Source organism: Caretta caretta, chromosome 15 (assembly GCF_965140235.1).
Source record: "Caretta caretta isolate rCarCar2 chromosome 15, rCarCar1.hap1, whole genome shotgun sequence".
Lineage (NCBI taxonomy): Eukaryota > Metazoa > Chordata > Testudines > Cheloniidae > Caretta > Caretta caretta.
The window spans coordinates 3,999,658-4,016,119 of record NC_134220.1 but is presented as its reverse complement, the minus strand read 5'-3'; the positions used below and the strand labels follow the sequence as shown (position 1 = coordinate 4,016,119).

The 16,462-nt window shown below is 47.3% G+C and overlaps 1 protein-coding gene across 4 annotated transcripts in view; it reads left to right on the top strand.

Moving 5' to 3' along the window:
• The window catches only part of LOC125622874 (caspase recruitment domain-containing protein 8-like), a 33,284-nt gene extending 31,010 nt beyond the window's left edge, over positions 1–2,274 (top strand). For 3 of the 4 annotated variants that reach the window (XM_048821418.2, XM_048821417.2, XM_048821416.2), the window contains one exon: positions 1,897–2,274. In XM_048821418.2, coding sequence (XP_048677375.1) covers positions 1,897–2,168 — 272 coding nt within the window. In that variant the 3' untranslated portion in view covers positions 2,169–2,274. The remainder of the gene's footprint in view (positions 1–1,896) is intronic. The other variant, XM_048821419.2, reaches the window with a different exon arrangement.
• The last annotated feature ends 14,188 nt before the right edge of the window (positions 2,275–16,462 follow it).

The following is a 16,462-nucleotide window of genomic DNA, read 5'->3' as shown; positions in this document are numbered from 1 at the left end:
GTTCCCAGAAGTTACCTACTACAGGACAGGCCTAACAAAGAAAATAACAGAACGCCACTAGCGGTCACCTTCAGCCCCCAACTAAAACCCCTCCAACGCATTATTAAGGATCTACAACCTATCCTAAAGGATGACCCAACACTCTCACAAGTCTTGGGAGACAGGCCAGTCCTTGCCTACAGACAGCCCCGCAACCTGAAGCAAATACTCACCAACAACCACATACCACACAACAGAACCACTAACCCAGGAACTTATCCTTGCAACAAAGCCCGTTGCCAATTGTGCCCACATATCTATTCAGGGGACACCATCACAGGGCCTAATAACATCAGCCACACTATCAGAGGCTCGTTCACCTGCACATCCACCAATGTGATATATGCCATCATGTGCCAGCAATGCCCCTCTGCCATGTACATTGGTCAAACTGGACAGTCTCTACGTAAAAGAATAAATGGACACAAATCAGATGTCAAGAATTATAACATTCATAAACCAGTCGGAGAACACTTCAATCTCTCTGGTCACGCAATCACAGACATGAAGGTCGCTATCTTAAAACAAAAAAACTTCAAATCCAGACTCCAGCGAGAAACTGCTGAATTGGAATTCATTTGCAAATTGGATACTATTAATTTAGGCTTAAATAGAGACTGGGAGTGGCTAAGTCATTATGCAAGGTAGCCTGTTTCCTCTTGTTTTTTCCTACCCCCCCCCCCCAGATGTTCTGGTTTAACTTGGATTTAAACTTGGAGAGTGGTCAGTTTAGATGAGCTATTACCAGCAGGAGAGTGAGTTTGTGTGTGTATGGGGGTGGGGGGGATGTGAGAAAACCTTGATCTATGCAGGAAATAGCCCGACTTGATTATGTAAAGAGTTGTCACTTTGGATGGGCTAGCACCAGCAGGAGAGTGAATTTGTGTGGGGGGGTGGAGGGTGAGAAAACCTGGATTTGTGCTGGAAATGGCCCACCTGTTGATCATTTTAGATAAGATATTACCAGCAGGACAGTGGGGTGGGAGGAGGTATTGTTTCATATTCTCTGTGTGTATATAAAGTCTGCTGCAGTTTCCACGGTATACATCTGATGAAGTGAGCTGTAGCTCACGAAAGCTCATGCTCAAATAAATTGGTTAGTCTCTAAGGTGCCACAAGTACTCCTTTTTTTTTTTGAAAATTAGAAATAGGTGCTGAGTGAAGGGAAGGCAGGGGGTGGGGAGGGGATGAGTAAAATACCAAAGGGGGAAAACCCTTTGGATTGTTAATTTCAAGGGGGAAGGAGGTTGTTGAAAAAAAACGGACAATTTCAGAATAAAAACTGAATTTTTATTTAAAAAAAAACACTTGGAAAAAAGTTTGAAAAATGTTGACAAGCTTTAGTTGGATTCCATTTCTTCTCTAACACGCCCGGTCCTCCTGCTTGAAGCATAGACACTAGACATGGAGAAAGACCTTCAAGTTTGCCTTTGTCCAGTGCAGTGATGCACAGATTCCACCCCATCCTCACAAAAGGATCCCTCTGTACGTCACTGTTGAGAGTTGTTCTCCTGAGGTCCATCCCAAGCTTTCCTTTCCTCAGTGTCATCTCCTTATCCCTCGCTATACCCCCGGGACAGGCTGGTGGGATGGTCTGGAATGTGTAGCAGTGCGGGCTGTTGCATCAGAGCCTCAGCCCCTTGCAGGTGTTAGCGTGGATGGGTCTTTACAAACCCCCCTATTCCAACATGAATGACTTCATGCAACTGACCCCACACTTTGAGCTAGAACAGCCCTACAGTACAGGGCAAGCTGTTGCACCCCACAATGACATGGGGTAATTTAGTGGGACTGTAATAACCCAGTGTTGTACCTCCCGTACCCAGAAGAGTAATGCAGGGCTGGTGTCTCCTTCAGCTCAAGGCGTGTCCTTTGTGAAGAAGCACCGGGAGGAGCTCCGTAACCGAATGGGATTGATCTATCCCATCCTGGCGCGCTTACGGGACATAGAGGCAATGAACAGTGATGAAGAAGAGGAGCTGCTTAGTATGCAGAACAGACGAAAGGTGATGAACGATGCCTTACTGCAGCTGGTTGAGAGGAAAGGAGCTCAGGCCCAAGAAGAACTCTACCAGAGTCTCAAAGAGACTGACCCTTACCTTGTACAGGACTTGGAGCAATCCAGCTAGGGCCTGGAGATCCCGCTAACAGCTACCTGTGCTCCTGCCAGTCTGGGGTGTGAACATAGTCTTACCTTTGTTACTTACGCAGCAACATAAAGCTGGTTTGATACGAGGAGCTTTTCATCACTGTGTCCTTTAGGCCACCTCTACCTCACTCTTCCTTGGTCTCTCAGCATTTCTTCTTGGGATCTACCTGCTCTCATCTTGTCCTACTCACAGTCTGGGGGAGCAGATCCTTCTGTCCTCTACCCTCTAGACAAAATAGGGGTCTTAGGCTCCTGGCCATCAGTACCTTGTAGACCCCTTTGTGCAAGGTTTCTGCACATTTTCTCCTCAGAGACAGAAGAACGGGTTGAATCTTTTCAAACATACAGCAGATCTCTCAGTTAAACAAGCTCTATTTGGAATGAAAGAGAGGAACATTTTTTAAAAAAACAAAAATAATTTTTTTCATATCCAAATGTTAGCTGAAATTTTAGAAAAGTGTTTTTCCTGTTCCGTTGCAGAAAAGGAGGAAGACAAGGAAAGTTCTGACATGATCCAGCTGACAGATTAGCCTTCTGTCCATGTCCTGCCCCAGAGAACCTAGGCTAGAGCTGACCTCCTTGGTCTGGCCCAGAAGTCTTTCAGCACCCACCCTGCTGTGTGGGACCATCCCCATGCCTTTCAGAGTGTCACTCTTCAGTAGAGCAAACGGCCTTTTACCCAAGGAGAGACTCAGTTTCCTATTTCACAGTCCTCCTTCGTCTCTGGAGAGATCCTGCTGGCTCCTCTCCAAACCCAGCCCATCCAGCTCGGAGGGGTACTAGGCTAGGCCACTGGTGATGGTTGGGACTATTGTCTGAGTGTTTTAATGGCCACTTTGCTGCACCTTGATGGGTTTGTCCTGTGGCCTTTAAGGCCTGGCTGTCTCCCCCGGAGAGCTTTCACAAAAAACATATCTATCCCTCTTCTGTTTAGTTTACAGTAAGAAAATCATCCTAAAATTAATGTTAGCAGAGTCTGTCCCTCCTACATCTAAAGTGTAACCCCTGGATGCTCTGTGGGGGTACCCTCATACCGAGAAGCCTCACCTTGTAGAGGGCAGGGCTTTCTTGTCCTAGGGAATCCCAAGATAACCTGGTATCAATGCCACACGCCTGTATTACCTTCTGTCACAGCTCCGATTGGGCTGCCCCTTCCAGTCACCCCCTGCTCTGCTGTGAGGGAATCCAACCCTCTCTCCCTGAATCCCGGGGTGTTTTAAGCCTCCAGAGCCTGAACAGAGTCCAGCCACTGCCCCAGTCTTGGGGTCTGTAGGCATGCTGCTGCCATGCAGATCTGCCGTCTAACGCTCCCTTCTCAGAACTGGATCCTGCTCTCCAGCTGCCTCGCCTCTGGCCTCAGTGTTGACCCTTCAGACTCCCCTGTACTTAAACACACCCTCTTCCCAGAACTCCACCCCAAGGCGGGAAGCTTCTGGTTTACACTTTCTCTCTCTCTCAGCGGCATACAGGCAGTTGTGAAGCAAACACACAGACACTTGGACAATCACCTAACACAATTGCTGTTTTATACCCAACAGATAAAGCACAAAGAGTACAAATCACTTAGACACACCAACTATCCTACACACAATGCCCCTCCCTAGCTCACCCTTCCCTTAGAAGTCTTGGGGGCCACCTAGGCTCAGGACGGAAGGCAGGTAGGGTGTCCCCCGCCTCATCAGAGTTCTCCATGTTGGGTGGCTGCTCCCTCTCCTCTTGAGCTAGTGAGGAACCAAAGACCCCAGGAAGATCAGCTCCTCCCTGTGTATAAATTTTACTCATCTCTGTCAGGTGACATCCTGCCAGCCTCAACACATGACCAAAGGCCCCCTGGCAAGACAACTGCTCTGCTAAACCAGTTCTTCTGTCAGTACCGGATTTACCATGGCGCTGGGCCCACGCTGCAAAGGCACCCCAGCCTGGCCTGCTCTTCTCCGCCCCCTGCTCTCTCCTGCAGGGGCCGCGGGCAGGAGCTTGGTCCTGCCGGCTCCTGCTGCAGCAGGGCAGGCTCCGCCGGCAGGCAAGCTCCTCCCCCACCTCTTCCCCCAGCGTGCCATGTTCCCGCCCCTACCCCTCCCTGCGATTCCCCTGCTGCCGAACAGCTGTTTGCCGGTGCAAGAGAGTGGGAGGAGCAGAGCCGCAGCGCTCGCCGCTCGGGGAAGGAGGCGGAGAAGGGGCAGGGCCGGGGCCTTGGGGAAGGGGGTGGAATCGGGGCATACCCTTCCAGCCCCCTGCTGTGAGCTGCTCAGGGCAGGGAGCACCCCCACAACCCCAGCCCACACCCCCAGCCCTCTGTCCTGACTCCTGCACCCCCCACACATACCCAGTCCCCCCACACCCCACGCCCTGACTCCTGCACCCCCCTCACACACACCCAGCCCCCAGTCCTGACTCCTGCACCCCCCCACATCCCCACCCCCAACCTGAGCACCAAATGGGAGCTGCCCCAGGTAAGCACTCCACACCCCAACCTCCTGCCCCAGCCCTGAGCCCCCTCCCTCACCCTAGTTCCTGGCCAGATCCTACACCCCAGCCTGCTCCTGCCCCCTAACTCCCTCCCAGACCCTGCACCTCCAGCCCTGTGCTCAATGCACCCCCACCCTCATCTCAGTGCAGAGAGAGACTAAGAGAATGGGCTAGAACCAGGGAGAAGATAGGTACCCACTCTATGTTGGCAGGTGTGGGGGGGATCCTTCTTACCCCCTCCCTAGCCTGCTGCGCTTGCAGTTTACCCCCGGCCCCTCCCGTGCTTCAGGGACCAACCCTAGCTCCCGCCCCACTGTACTTTTGCCCCCGGCCTCTGTCTTGCTCCAGTCAGCAGGGACTAATCCTCCCCCCCATGTCCCACTGTGCTCTTGCCCCTGGCCCCTGCCTCACTCCAGCTGGAGACCAATCCTTCCCCTGCACTGTGCCCCGCTGTCAGGGTGGATAAAAATCAATGACTTTTAAAAAACAATCAAAAAATCGGATTTTTATTTAAATCGGATTTTTGAGGAAAAAACCTATCTTAATTAAAAGTATCTCATCATGGAATAGGGATTATAAATTCTAATTCTATACTGTGAGACAATATATTCATGTAATCTTTAAGAAAAGTTTTGTAAATGAGTTCTAATAGTTCGTGGATTAGGGACCCAATCTTATGGGGTGCTAGGGGCTTCTGTGTAGATTATTTAGGTTAATCTTTCTATCTACTCAGTGGGACTCAGTGCTCAGTCTAGAAGATACCATCAGAAATGCTTAGTTTTGCAGTTCTCAAACTGTGGATTTGTGTCTCCAGAGGTAACATGCTTCTTAACAGCAAAAATGTTTTTAAATAAATAAATATAGAGAGGTGAGAAATAACAGACCTCAACTCTATTGTCCCTCTGCAAATTTGTGTACACAGAGTCAATCTCTTACCTCTCTTTAAAAGTGAAAAGTTTCAAAAAGTTCAATGAATAGAAGATTGTTGGGGGCGGAATAGATCTGGACAAGTAGAAGAAGTCTGGAGATAAATGTGAGAAGCGAGGGACATAAGCTTTTTTGTTAAAATATTATGTTTGCTGTTGAAGAAAAGAAAATCCAGAATACTTAACGTTGTTGTTTTAGTTAAATAAAACAATTTAAATGTCCGTCTGGTGATGTTCTCCTAATACAGCCTGGCAAAAAAATCCTCCAAATATTATTGTTTAACCTGTTGAACTGGAGATAGTTCACTTCCCAATGACTTCCTAAATATCTGCTTCAATTATCTTTCATAAATGAAATAATAAAACAATCATTTATTTTCTGATATAGCTGTAAAACTCATCTGAAAAGTTTTCAAAAGAAATCACTGTTTAAAAATGTATAAAAATGAAACCTACATCTATCTCTGAGTTGTGAAGAATATGTGTTAAGGTTATAACAACCAGCAAGAATGCACTTTTATGTAGAAAACCATTGCTACAAAATATGAGCACCACCTGGAGACTGGTGGCATATGCATCCAGCAGTCTTACAAAAACAGAATGCCATTATGCCCAAATTGAAAAGGAAGCTTTAGCCCTGGTACATGGTTGTAATACAAAGATCGTTCGTTCATTTATGGAAGACGAGTTGTTGCAGAAATAGACCATAAGCCTGTGATATCAATGGCAAAGAAGGGCTAGTGGACACTCTGCCCAGGTTACAATGACTGGTTTTCAGATCCAATTGTCTGATTTAGAAATAGTCTAAAAACAAGGAAAAGAGTAGGTAGAATCATAGAATTTGAATCATAGAATATCAGGGTTGGAAGGGACCTCACAAGGTCATCTAGTCCAACCCCCTGCTCAAAGCAGGACCAATCCCCAATTAAATCATCCCAGCCAGGGCTTCGTCAAGCCTGACCTTAAAAACTTCTAAGGAAGGAGATTCTACCATCTCCCTAGGTAACACATTCCAGTGTTTCACCACCCTCCTAGTGAAAAAGTTTTTCCTAATATCCAACCTAAACCTCCCGCACTGTAACTTGAGACCTTTACTCCTTGTCCTGTCCTCTTCTACCACTGAGAATAGTCTAGAACCATCCTCTTTGGAACCACCTCTCAGGTAGTTGAAAGCAGCTATCAAATCCCCCCTCATTCTTCTCTTCTGCAGACTAAACAATCCCAGTTCCCTCAGCCTCTCCTCATAAGTCATGTGTTCCAGACCCCTAATCATTTTTGTTGCCCTTCACTGGACTCTCTCCAATTTTTCCACATCCTTCTTGTAGTGTGGGGCCCAGAACTGGACACAGTACTCCAGATGAGGCCTCGCCAATGTCAAATAGAGGGGAACGATCACGTCCCTCGATCTGCTGGCTATGCCCCTACTTATACATCCCAAAATGCCATTGGCCTTCTTGGCAACAAGGGCACACTGCTGACTCATATCCAGCTTCTCGTCCACTGTCACCCCTAGGTCCTTTTCCGCAGAACTGCTGCCTAGCCATTCGGTCCCTAGTCTGTAGCGGTGCATGAGATTCTTCTGTCCTAAGTGCAGGACTCTGCACTTATCCTTGTTGAACCTCATCAGATTTCTTTTGGCCCAATCCTCCAATTTGTCTAGGTCCCTCTGTATCCTAACCCTACCTGCCACCGTATCTACCACTCCTCCTAGTTTAGTATCATCTGCAAATTTGCTGAGAGTGCAATCTACACCATCCTCCAGATCATTTATGAAGATATTGAACAAAACCGGCTCCAGGACTGACCCTTGGGGCACTCCACTTGATACCGGCTGCCAACTAGACATGGAGCCATGGATCACTACCCATTGAGCCTGACAATCTAGCCAACTTTCTACCCACCTTATTGTACATTCATCCAGCCCATACTTCTTTAACTTGCTGACAAGAATACTGTGGGAGACCGTGTCAAAAGCTTTGCTAAAGTCAAGAAACAATACATCCACTGCTTTCCCTTCATCCACAGAACCAGTAATCTCATCATAGAAGGCGATTAGATTAGTCAGGCATGACCTTCCCTTGGTGAATCCATGCTGACTGCTCCTGATCACTTTCCTCTCGTGTAAGTGCCTCAGGATTGATTCCTTGAGAACCTGCTCCATGATTTTTCCGTGGACTGAGGTGAGGCTGACTAGCCTGTAGTTCCCAGGATCCTCCTTCTTCCCTTTTTTAAAGATGGGCACTACATTAGCCTTTTTCCAGTCGTCCGGGACTTCCCCTGATCGCCATGAGTTTTCAAAGATAATGGCCAATGGCTCTGCAATCACAGCCTCCAACTCCTTTAGCACTCTCAGATGCAACACATCTGGCCCCATGGACTTGTGCACGTCCAGCTTTTCTAAATAGTCCCTAACCACCTCTTTCTCCACAGAGGGCTGGCCACCTACTCCCCATGTTGTGTTGCCCAGTGCGGCAGTCTGGGAGCTGACATTGTTTGTGAAGACGGAGGCAAAAAAAGCATTGAGTACATTAGCTTTTTCCACATCCTCTGTCACTAGGTTGCCTCCCTCATTCAGTAAGGGGCCCACACTTTCCTTGGCTTTCTTCTTGTTGCCAACATACCTGAAGAAACCCTTCTTGTTACTCTTGACATCTCTTGCTAGCTGCAGCTCCAGGTGCGATTTGGCCCTCCTGATAACATTCCTACATGCCCAAGCATGTGGTAGCACACTGTAAAGAATTGGGGCCTATCTTATAGGACACACCTCCTACCCAGCCAGGCGTTGCTCTTGCTGAGCCAGCTCACCCCCTGGGGTCATTGTATCGAAGCTCTCACAGACTCCAGGGAAGCAGTTTCCAGCAGAGTTAGGTATTATTTTAATTTATTTCAAGGCTTTTTAACAAACAAATCAAACTTCACTGCCTCTTCCCTCAGAGCCTGCACATGCTGAATAGTCACTTCCCCAAGTCTGCCCGTCACACCACTAAGCTCAGCAACCCAAACGTTCCTGCCTCTTCCCTTAGAGCTTCGATAATATAGTTGCTCCAAACCAGTGACCCCTCAGCTTTCTAGGAAGTGTTGCTGACCCCCTCCCTCCAAATCCTGCTGCCCTCTTTTATGAGAATCAGCCAATTAATTGCCAGCTCTTTTCCCTAGGTGCCGTGGACGGGGCTAATCAGCCAGCCAGGTGCTGGCCTCTGACCACAGAGGAATGGTATCTCTCAGTACCTTCATACACACACATTGTCCAGACCATTTGATCAAACTGGAGTAGAGGTGAAGTCAGACAGAGTGCATGTCTACTTGATAAAGAATTGTCCCTGCTCAGAAAGGATGTGGAATGAATTTGCTGGGACTATAGCTAATGACTAGACTTTACAGAGGGTGATCAAGGCTATTACCACAGGGTGGACAGGACATCATGTATCAAGTCCACATTTCCAGTTCAAAGCAGAACTGTCTCTCATTGATAGTGCAGTGTTTAGAGAAAATAGAATAATAATAGTGCCTAAGATGTTACAGGCTGACATGCTCACAAGAATACACGAAGGCCACTTGGGCATGGAGAAATGTAACCGCAGAGCTGGAGAGATACTGTATTGGCCACAAATGAACAATGAGATGGAGAAAACTGTTAAAATGTGTGAAACATGTCAACAGTACCAACCTAAACAGAAAAGAAGAGCCTATGCTGGTATACAATGAACAGATAAGGGCATGGTCCAACGTTGGTGTGGATTTAGTTACATATGCAGTAAAGTCTATGTTTGGATTTTGGAGCGAGCAGATCAAGGGACGTGATCGTTCCCCTCTATTCGACATTGGTGAGGCCTCATCTGGAGTACTGTGTCCAGTTTTGGGCCCCACACTACAAGAAGGATGTGGATAAATTGGAGAGAGTCCAGCGAAGGGCAACAAAAATGATTAGGGGTCTAGAACACATGACTTATGAGGAGAGGCTGAGGGAGCTGGGATTGTTTAGTCTGCAGAAGAGAAGAATGAGGGGGGATTTGATAGCTGCTTTCAACTACCTGAAAGGGGGTTCCAAAGAGGATGGCTCTAGACTGTTCTGAATGGTAGCAGATGACAGAACGAGGAGTAATGGTCTCAAGTTGCAGTGGGGGAGGTTTAGATCGGATATTAGGAAAAACTTTTTCACTAAGAGGGTGGTGAAACACTGGAATGCGTTACCTAGGGAGGTGGTAGAATCTCCTTCCTTAGAGGTTTTTAAGGTCAGGCTTGACAAAGCCCTGGCTGGGATGATTTAACTGGGAATTGGTCCTGCTTCGAGCAGGGGGTTGGACTAGATGACCTTCTGGGGTCCCTTCCAACCCTGATATTCTATGACTCTATGATTCTATGATTATGATTCTCATTCTCCAAAGGTTGTTTCATTAGAAAATACCACATCAAAATGTTATAATGTGCATGAAACCCATATTTTCCAGCCATGGAATCCATGAAGTGATTATGTCTGATAATGGTCCACAGTTTGATAGACATGAATTTAAATAATTGGCTGCAGTGTATGGGCTTAAGCAGGTAACTTCCAGTCCCAGGTATTCTCAAGCCAACCGTTTTGTAGTGAATGGCGTGAAAATTGTGAAAAGACTTTTGAAAAAGACCGCTGACTCAGGTACAGAGCAGCATCAGTGAATCGTGGGCTGTCACCTGCAGAGACATTGTTGGGCAGGAAGTTGAGAACAAGACTCCCTAACTTAGTTGTGAACCCTAATGGCAATACTGACTTAGGTGTCCATAAGGAACATTGTAAGTGTAAGCAAAAGATATATCATGACAGCAGCTCTAGTGTGTTGGAGCTGTTGAAGCCCAGCAATGCAGTATGTATTCATGATAGTTCTTGCCAGGCACAGAGGCCAGTAGTGATTCATGGTCGCCCCACTATCAGATGAAGTACAAACTCCTGCAGGGCATACATTTTGGAGGAACAGGAGACATCTGCAACTCTTTCCTGAAGAAGAGGGAGGTAAGGAGGCAGATTCTTCACTGACAGATACAGGCCAAAGCCCTGAGAAACCCACTGAGCATCCTTCAGCCCAGTTCTGCAGAAAGAACCTGGGGATTACAGTGGACAAGAAGCTGGATATGAGTCAGCTGTGTGTCCTTGTTGCCAAGAAAGCTAATGGCATATTGGGCTGTATTAGCAGGAGCATTGCCAGCAGATCGAGGGAAGTGATTATTCCCCTCTATTTGGCACTGGTGAGGTCACATCTGGAGTACTGTGTCCAGTTTTGGTCCTCCCACTACAAAAAGGATGTGGACAAATTGGAGAGAGTCCAGCGGAGGGCAAAGAAAATAATTAGGGGGCTGGGGCACATGACTTACAAGGAGAGGCTGAGGGAACTGGGGTTATTTAGTCTGCAGAAGAGAAGAGTGAGGGGGGATTTGATAGAAGCCTTCCATTACCTGAAGGGGGGTTCTAAAGAGGATGGAGCTTGGCTGTTCTCAGTGGTGGCAGATGACAGAACAAGGAGCAATGGTCTCAAGTTGCAGTGGGGAGGTCTAGGTTGGATATTAGGAAACACTATTTCACTAGGAGGGTGGTGAAGCACTGGAATGGGTTCCTTAGGGAGGTGGTGGAATCTCCATCTTTAGAGTTTTTTAAGGTCAAGCTTGACAAAGCCCTGACTGGGATGATTTAGTTGGTGTTGGTCCTGCTTTGAGCAGGGGGTTGGACTAGATGACCTCCTGAGGTCCCTTCCAACCCTAATTTTCTATGATTCTATGATTAAATAGAGTCTTCCTGACTAGTGATTTAAATCATGATTTAAATCAAATGCACCCTGCCTGCTGTGCTCTTGCCCCTGGCCCCTTCAATCCCAAGGGGAGCCCACAAATATGTTTGGTGCCAGGCCCACAAAAAGTTAATCCGGCCCTGCTTCTGATGGGGGTAGGTGGGGCACGCTATTGTTTAGAGCAATTACATTTCAATGGTCAAGCATTTTAAGTCAAGGACCCTCTTGTTAATCTTTCCCCACCAGCCTTTACAATTTCAGCCCAACATGGAGGCAAATGGACCACAGCGAATGCAAAGGGCTGCATATTCAAAATGCAGTTTGCAGCTTGGTAAAGATACAGAGTTCATAAAGACAGGTTTCAGAGTAACAGCCGTGTTAGTCTGTATTCGCAAAAAGAAAATGAGTACTTGTGGCACCTTAGAGACTAACCAATTTATTTGAGCATGAGCTTTCGTGAGCTACAGCTCACTTCATCGGATGCATACCGTGGAAACTGCAGCAGACTTTATATACACACAGAGAATATGAAACAATACCTCCTCCCACCCCACTGTCCTGCTGGTAATAGCTTATCTAAAGTGATCATCAGGTTGGGCCATTTCCAGCACAAATCCAGGTTTTCTCACCCTCCACCCCCCCACACAAATTCACTCTCCTGCTGGTGATAGCCCATCCAAAGTGACAACTCTTTACACAATGTGCATGATAATCAAGTTGGGCCATTTCCTGCACAAATCCAGGTTCTCTCACCCCCTCACCCCCCTCCCAAAAACCACACACACAAACTCACTATCCTGCTGGTAATAGCTCATCCAAAGTGACCACTCTCCCTACAATGTGCATGATAATCAAGGTGGGCCATTTCCAGCACAAATCCAGGTTTTCTCACACACCCCTCCCACCCCCATACACACACAAACTCACTCTCCTGCTGGTAATAGCTCATCTAAACTGACCACTCTCCAAGTTTAAATCCAAGTAAAACCAGAACATCTGGGGGGGGGGGGTAGGAAAAAACAAGGGGAAATAGGCTACCTTGCATAATGACTTAGCCACTCCCAGTCTCTATTTAAGCCTAAATTAATAGTATCCAATTTGCAAATGAATTCCAATTCAGCAGTTTCTCGCTGGAGTCTGGATTTGAAGTTTTTTTGTTTTAAGATAGCGACCTTCATGTCTGTGATTGCGTGACCAGAGAGATTGAAGTGTTCTCCGACTGGTTTATGAATGTTATAATTCTTGACATCTGATTTGTGTCCATTTATTCTTTTACGTAGAGACTGTCCAGTTTGACCAATGTAAATGGCAGAGGGGCATTGCTGGCACATGATGGCATATATCACATTGGTGGATGTGCAGGTGAACGAGCCTCTGATAGTGTGGCTGATGTTATTAGGCCCTGTGATGGTGTCCCCTGAATAGATATGTGGGCACAATTGGCAACGGGCTTTGTTGCAAGGGTAAGTTCCTGGGTTAGTGGTTCTGTTGTGTGGTATGTGGTTGTTGGTGAGTATTTGCTTCAGGTTGCGGGGCTGTCTGTAGGCAAGGACTGGCCTATCTCCCAAGATTTGTGAGAGTGTTGGGTCATCCTTTAGGATAGGTTGTAGATCCTTAATAATGCGTTGGAGGGGTTTTAGTTGGGGGCTGAAGGTGACGGCTAGTGGCGTTCTGTTATTTTCTTTGTTAGGCCTGTCCTGTAGTAGGTAACTTCTGGGAACTCTTCTGGCTCTATCAATCTGTTTCTTTACTTCCGCAGGTGGGTATTGTAGTTGTAAGAAAGCTTGACAGAGATCTTGTAGGTGTTTGTCTCTGTCTGAGGGGTTGGAGCAAATGCGGTTGTATCGCAGAGCTTGGCTGTAGACGATGGATTGTGTGGTGTGGTCAGGGTGAAAGCTGGAGGCATGCAGGTAGGAATAGCGGTCAGTAGGTTTCCGGTATAGGGTGGTGTTTATGTGACCATTGTTTATTAGCACTGTAGTGTCCAGGAAGTGGATCTCTCATGTGGACTGGACCAGGCTGAGGTTGGTGGTGGGATGGAAATTGTTGAAATCATGGTGGAATTCCTCAAGGGCTTCGGAGAGTGAATTTGTGTGGGGGGGTGGAGGGTGAGAAAACCTGGATTTGTGCTGGAAATGGCCCAACCTGATGAGCACTTTAGATAAGTTATTACCAGCAGGACAGTGGGGTGGGAGGAGGTATTGTTTCATATTCTCTGTGTGTATATAAAGTCTGCTGCAGTTTCCACAGTATGCATCCGATGAAGTGAGCTGTAGCTCATGAAAGCTCATGCTCAAATAAATTGGTTAGTCTCTAAGGTGCCACAAGTACTCCTTTTCTTTTTGAGAGTTCATAAACTCACACAGAATTCATAAACTGTACAGGCAGATACCCAAACAGTCACATTTTCCCCCTGGACTAGAGCAGTGCTGTCTACCTGCGCCTAAAAGCTACAACAGCTGGTACAGAATGCTTAGCAACATGGGATTTCAAAAGCACATCACGCCTGTGCTACACTCAATCCATTGTCTTCTGACACAATGCCCTGTCGAGTGTAAGATCTCCTTATTTTAAAGGTGCTAAATGGTCATGGCTTCGAATAGAATCATAGAATCATAGAATCATAGAATATAAGGGTTGGAAGGGACCCCAGAAGGTCATCTAGTCCAACCCCCTGCTCAAAGCAGGACCAATTCCCAGTTAAATCATCCCAGCCAGGGCTTTGTCAAGCCTGACCTTAAAAACCTCTAAGGAAGGAGATTCTACCACCTCCCTAGGTAACGCATTCCAGTGTTTCACCACCCTCATAGTGAAAAAGTTTTTCCTAATATCCAATCTAAACCTCCCCCACTGTAACTTGAGACCATTACTCCTCGTTCTGTCATCTGATACCATTGAGAACAGTCTAGAGCCATCCTCTTTGGAACCCCCTTTCAGGTAGTTGAAAACAGCTATCAAATCCCCCCTCATTCTTCTCTTCTGCAGGCTAAACAATCCCAGCTCCCTCAGCCTCTCCTCATAACTCATATGTTCCAGACCCCTAATCATTTTTGTTGCCCTTCGCTGGACTCTCTCCAAATTATCCACATCCTTCTTGAAGTGTGGGGCCCAAAACTGGACACAGTACTCCAGATGAGGCCTCACCAATGTCGAATAGAGGGGAACGATCACGTCCCTCGATCTGCTCGCTATGCCCCTACTTATACATCCCAAAATGCCATTGGCCTTCTTGGCAACAAGGGCACACTGCTGACTCATATCCAGCTTCTCGTCCACTGTCACCCCTAGGTCCTTTTCCGCAGAACTGCTGCCTAGCCATTCGGTCCCTAGTCTGTAGCTGTGCATTGGGTTCTTCCATCCTAAGTGCAGGACCCTGCACTTATCCTTATTGAACCTCATCAGATTTCTTTTGGCCCAATCCTCCAATTTGTCTAGGTCCTTCTGTATCCTATCCCTCCCCTCCAGTGTATCTACCACTCCTCCCAGTTTAGTATCATCCGCAAATTTGCTGAGAGTGCAATCCACACCATCCTCCAGATCATTTATGAAGATATTGAACAAAACCGGCCCCAGGACCGACCCTTGGGGCACTCCACTTGATACCGGCTGCCAACTAGACATGGAGCCATTGATCACTACCCGTTGAGCCCGACAATCTAGCCAGCTTTCTACCCACCTTGTAGTGCATTCATCCAGCCCATACTTCCTCAACTTGCTGACAAGAATACTGTGGGAGACTGTGTCAAAAGCTTTGCTAAAGTCAAGAAACAATACATCCATTGCTTTCCCTTCATCCACAGAACCAGTAATCTCATCATAGAAGGCGATTAGATTAGTCAGGCATGACCTTCCCTTGGTGAATCCATGCTGGCTGTTCCTGATCACTTTCCTCTCATGCAAGTGCTTCAGGATTGATTCTTTGAGGACCTGCTCCATGATTTTTCCAGGGACTGAAGTGAGGCTGACTGGCCTGTAGTTCCCAGGATCCTCCTTCTTCCCTTTTTTAAAGATTGGCACTACATTAGCCTTTTTCCAGTCATCCGGGACTTCCCCGGTTCGCCACGAGTTTTCAAAGATAATGGCCAATGGCTCTGCAATCACAGCCGCCAGTTCCTTCAGCACTCTCGGATGCAACTCGTCCGGCCCCATGGACTTGTGCACGTCCAGCTTTTCTAAAAAGTCCCTAACCACCTCTATCTCCACAGAGGGCTGGCCATCTCTTCCCCATTTTGTGATGCCCAGCGTAGCAGTCTGGGAGCTGACCTTGTTAGTGAAAACAGAGGCAAAAAAAGCATTGAGTACATTAGCTTTTTCCACATCCTCTGTCACTAGTTTGCCTCCCTCATTCAGTAAGGGGCCCACACATTCCTTGGCTTTCTTCTTGTTGCCAACATACCTGAAGAAACCCTTCTTGTTACTCTTGACATCTCTGGCTAGCTGCAGCTCCAGGTGCGATTTGGCCCTCCTGATAACATTCCTACATGCCCTAGCAATATTTTTATACTCTTCCCTGGTCATATGTCCAACCTTCCACTTCTTGTAAGCTTCTTTTTTATGTTTAAGATCCGCTAAGATTTCACCATTAAGCCAAGCTGGTCGCCTGCCATATTTACTATTCTTTCGACTCATCGGGATGGTTTGTCCCTGTAACCTCAACAGGGATTCCTTGAAATACAGCCAGCTCTCCTGGACTCCTTTCCCCTTCAAGTTAGTCCCCCAGGGGATCCTGGCCATCCGTTCCCTGAGGGAGTCGAAGTCTGCTTTCCTGAAGTCCAGGGTCCGTATCGTGCTGCTTACCTTTCTTCCCTGTGTCAGGATCCTGAACTCAACCAACTCATGGTCACTGCCCCCCAGATTCCCATCCACTTTTGCTTCCCCCACTAATTCTACCCGGTTTGTGAGCAGCAGGTCAAGAAAAGCGCCCCCCCTAGTTGGCTCCTCGAGCACTTGCGCCAGGAAATTGTCCCCTACGCTTTCCAAAAACTTCCTGGATTGTCTATGCACCGCTGTATTGCTCTCCCAGCAGATATCAGGAAAATTAAAGTCACCCATGAGAATCAGGGCATGCGATCCAGTAGCTTCCGTGAGCTGCCGGAAGAAAGCCTCATCTACCTCATCCCCCTGGT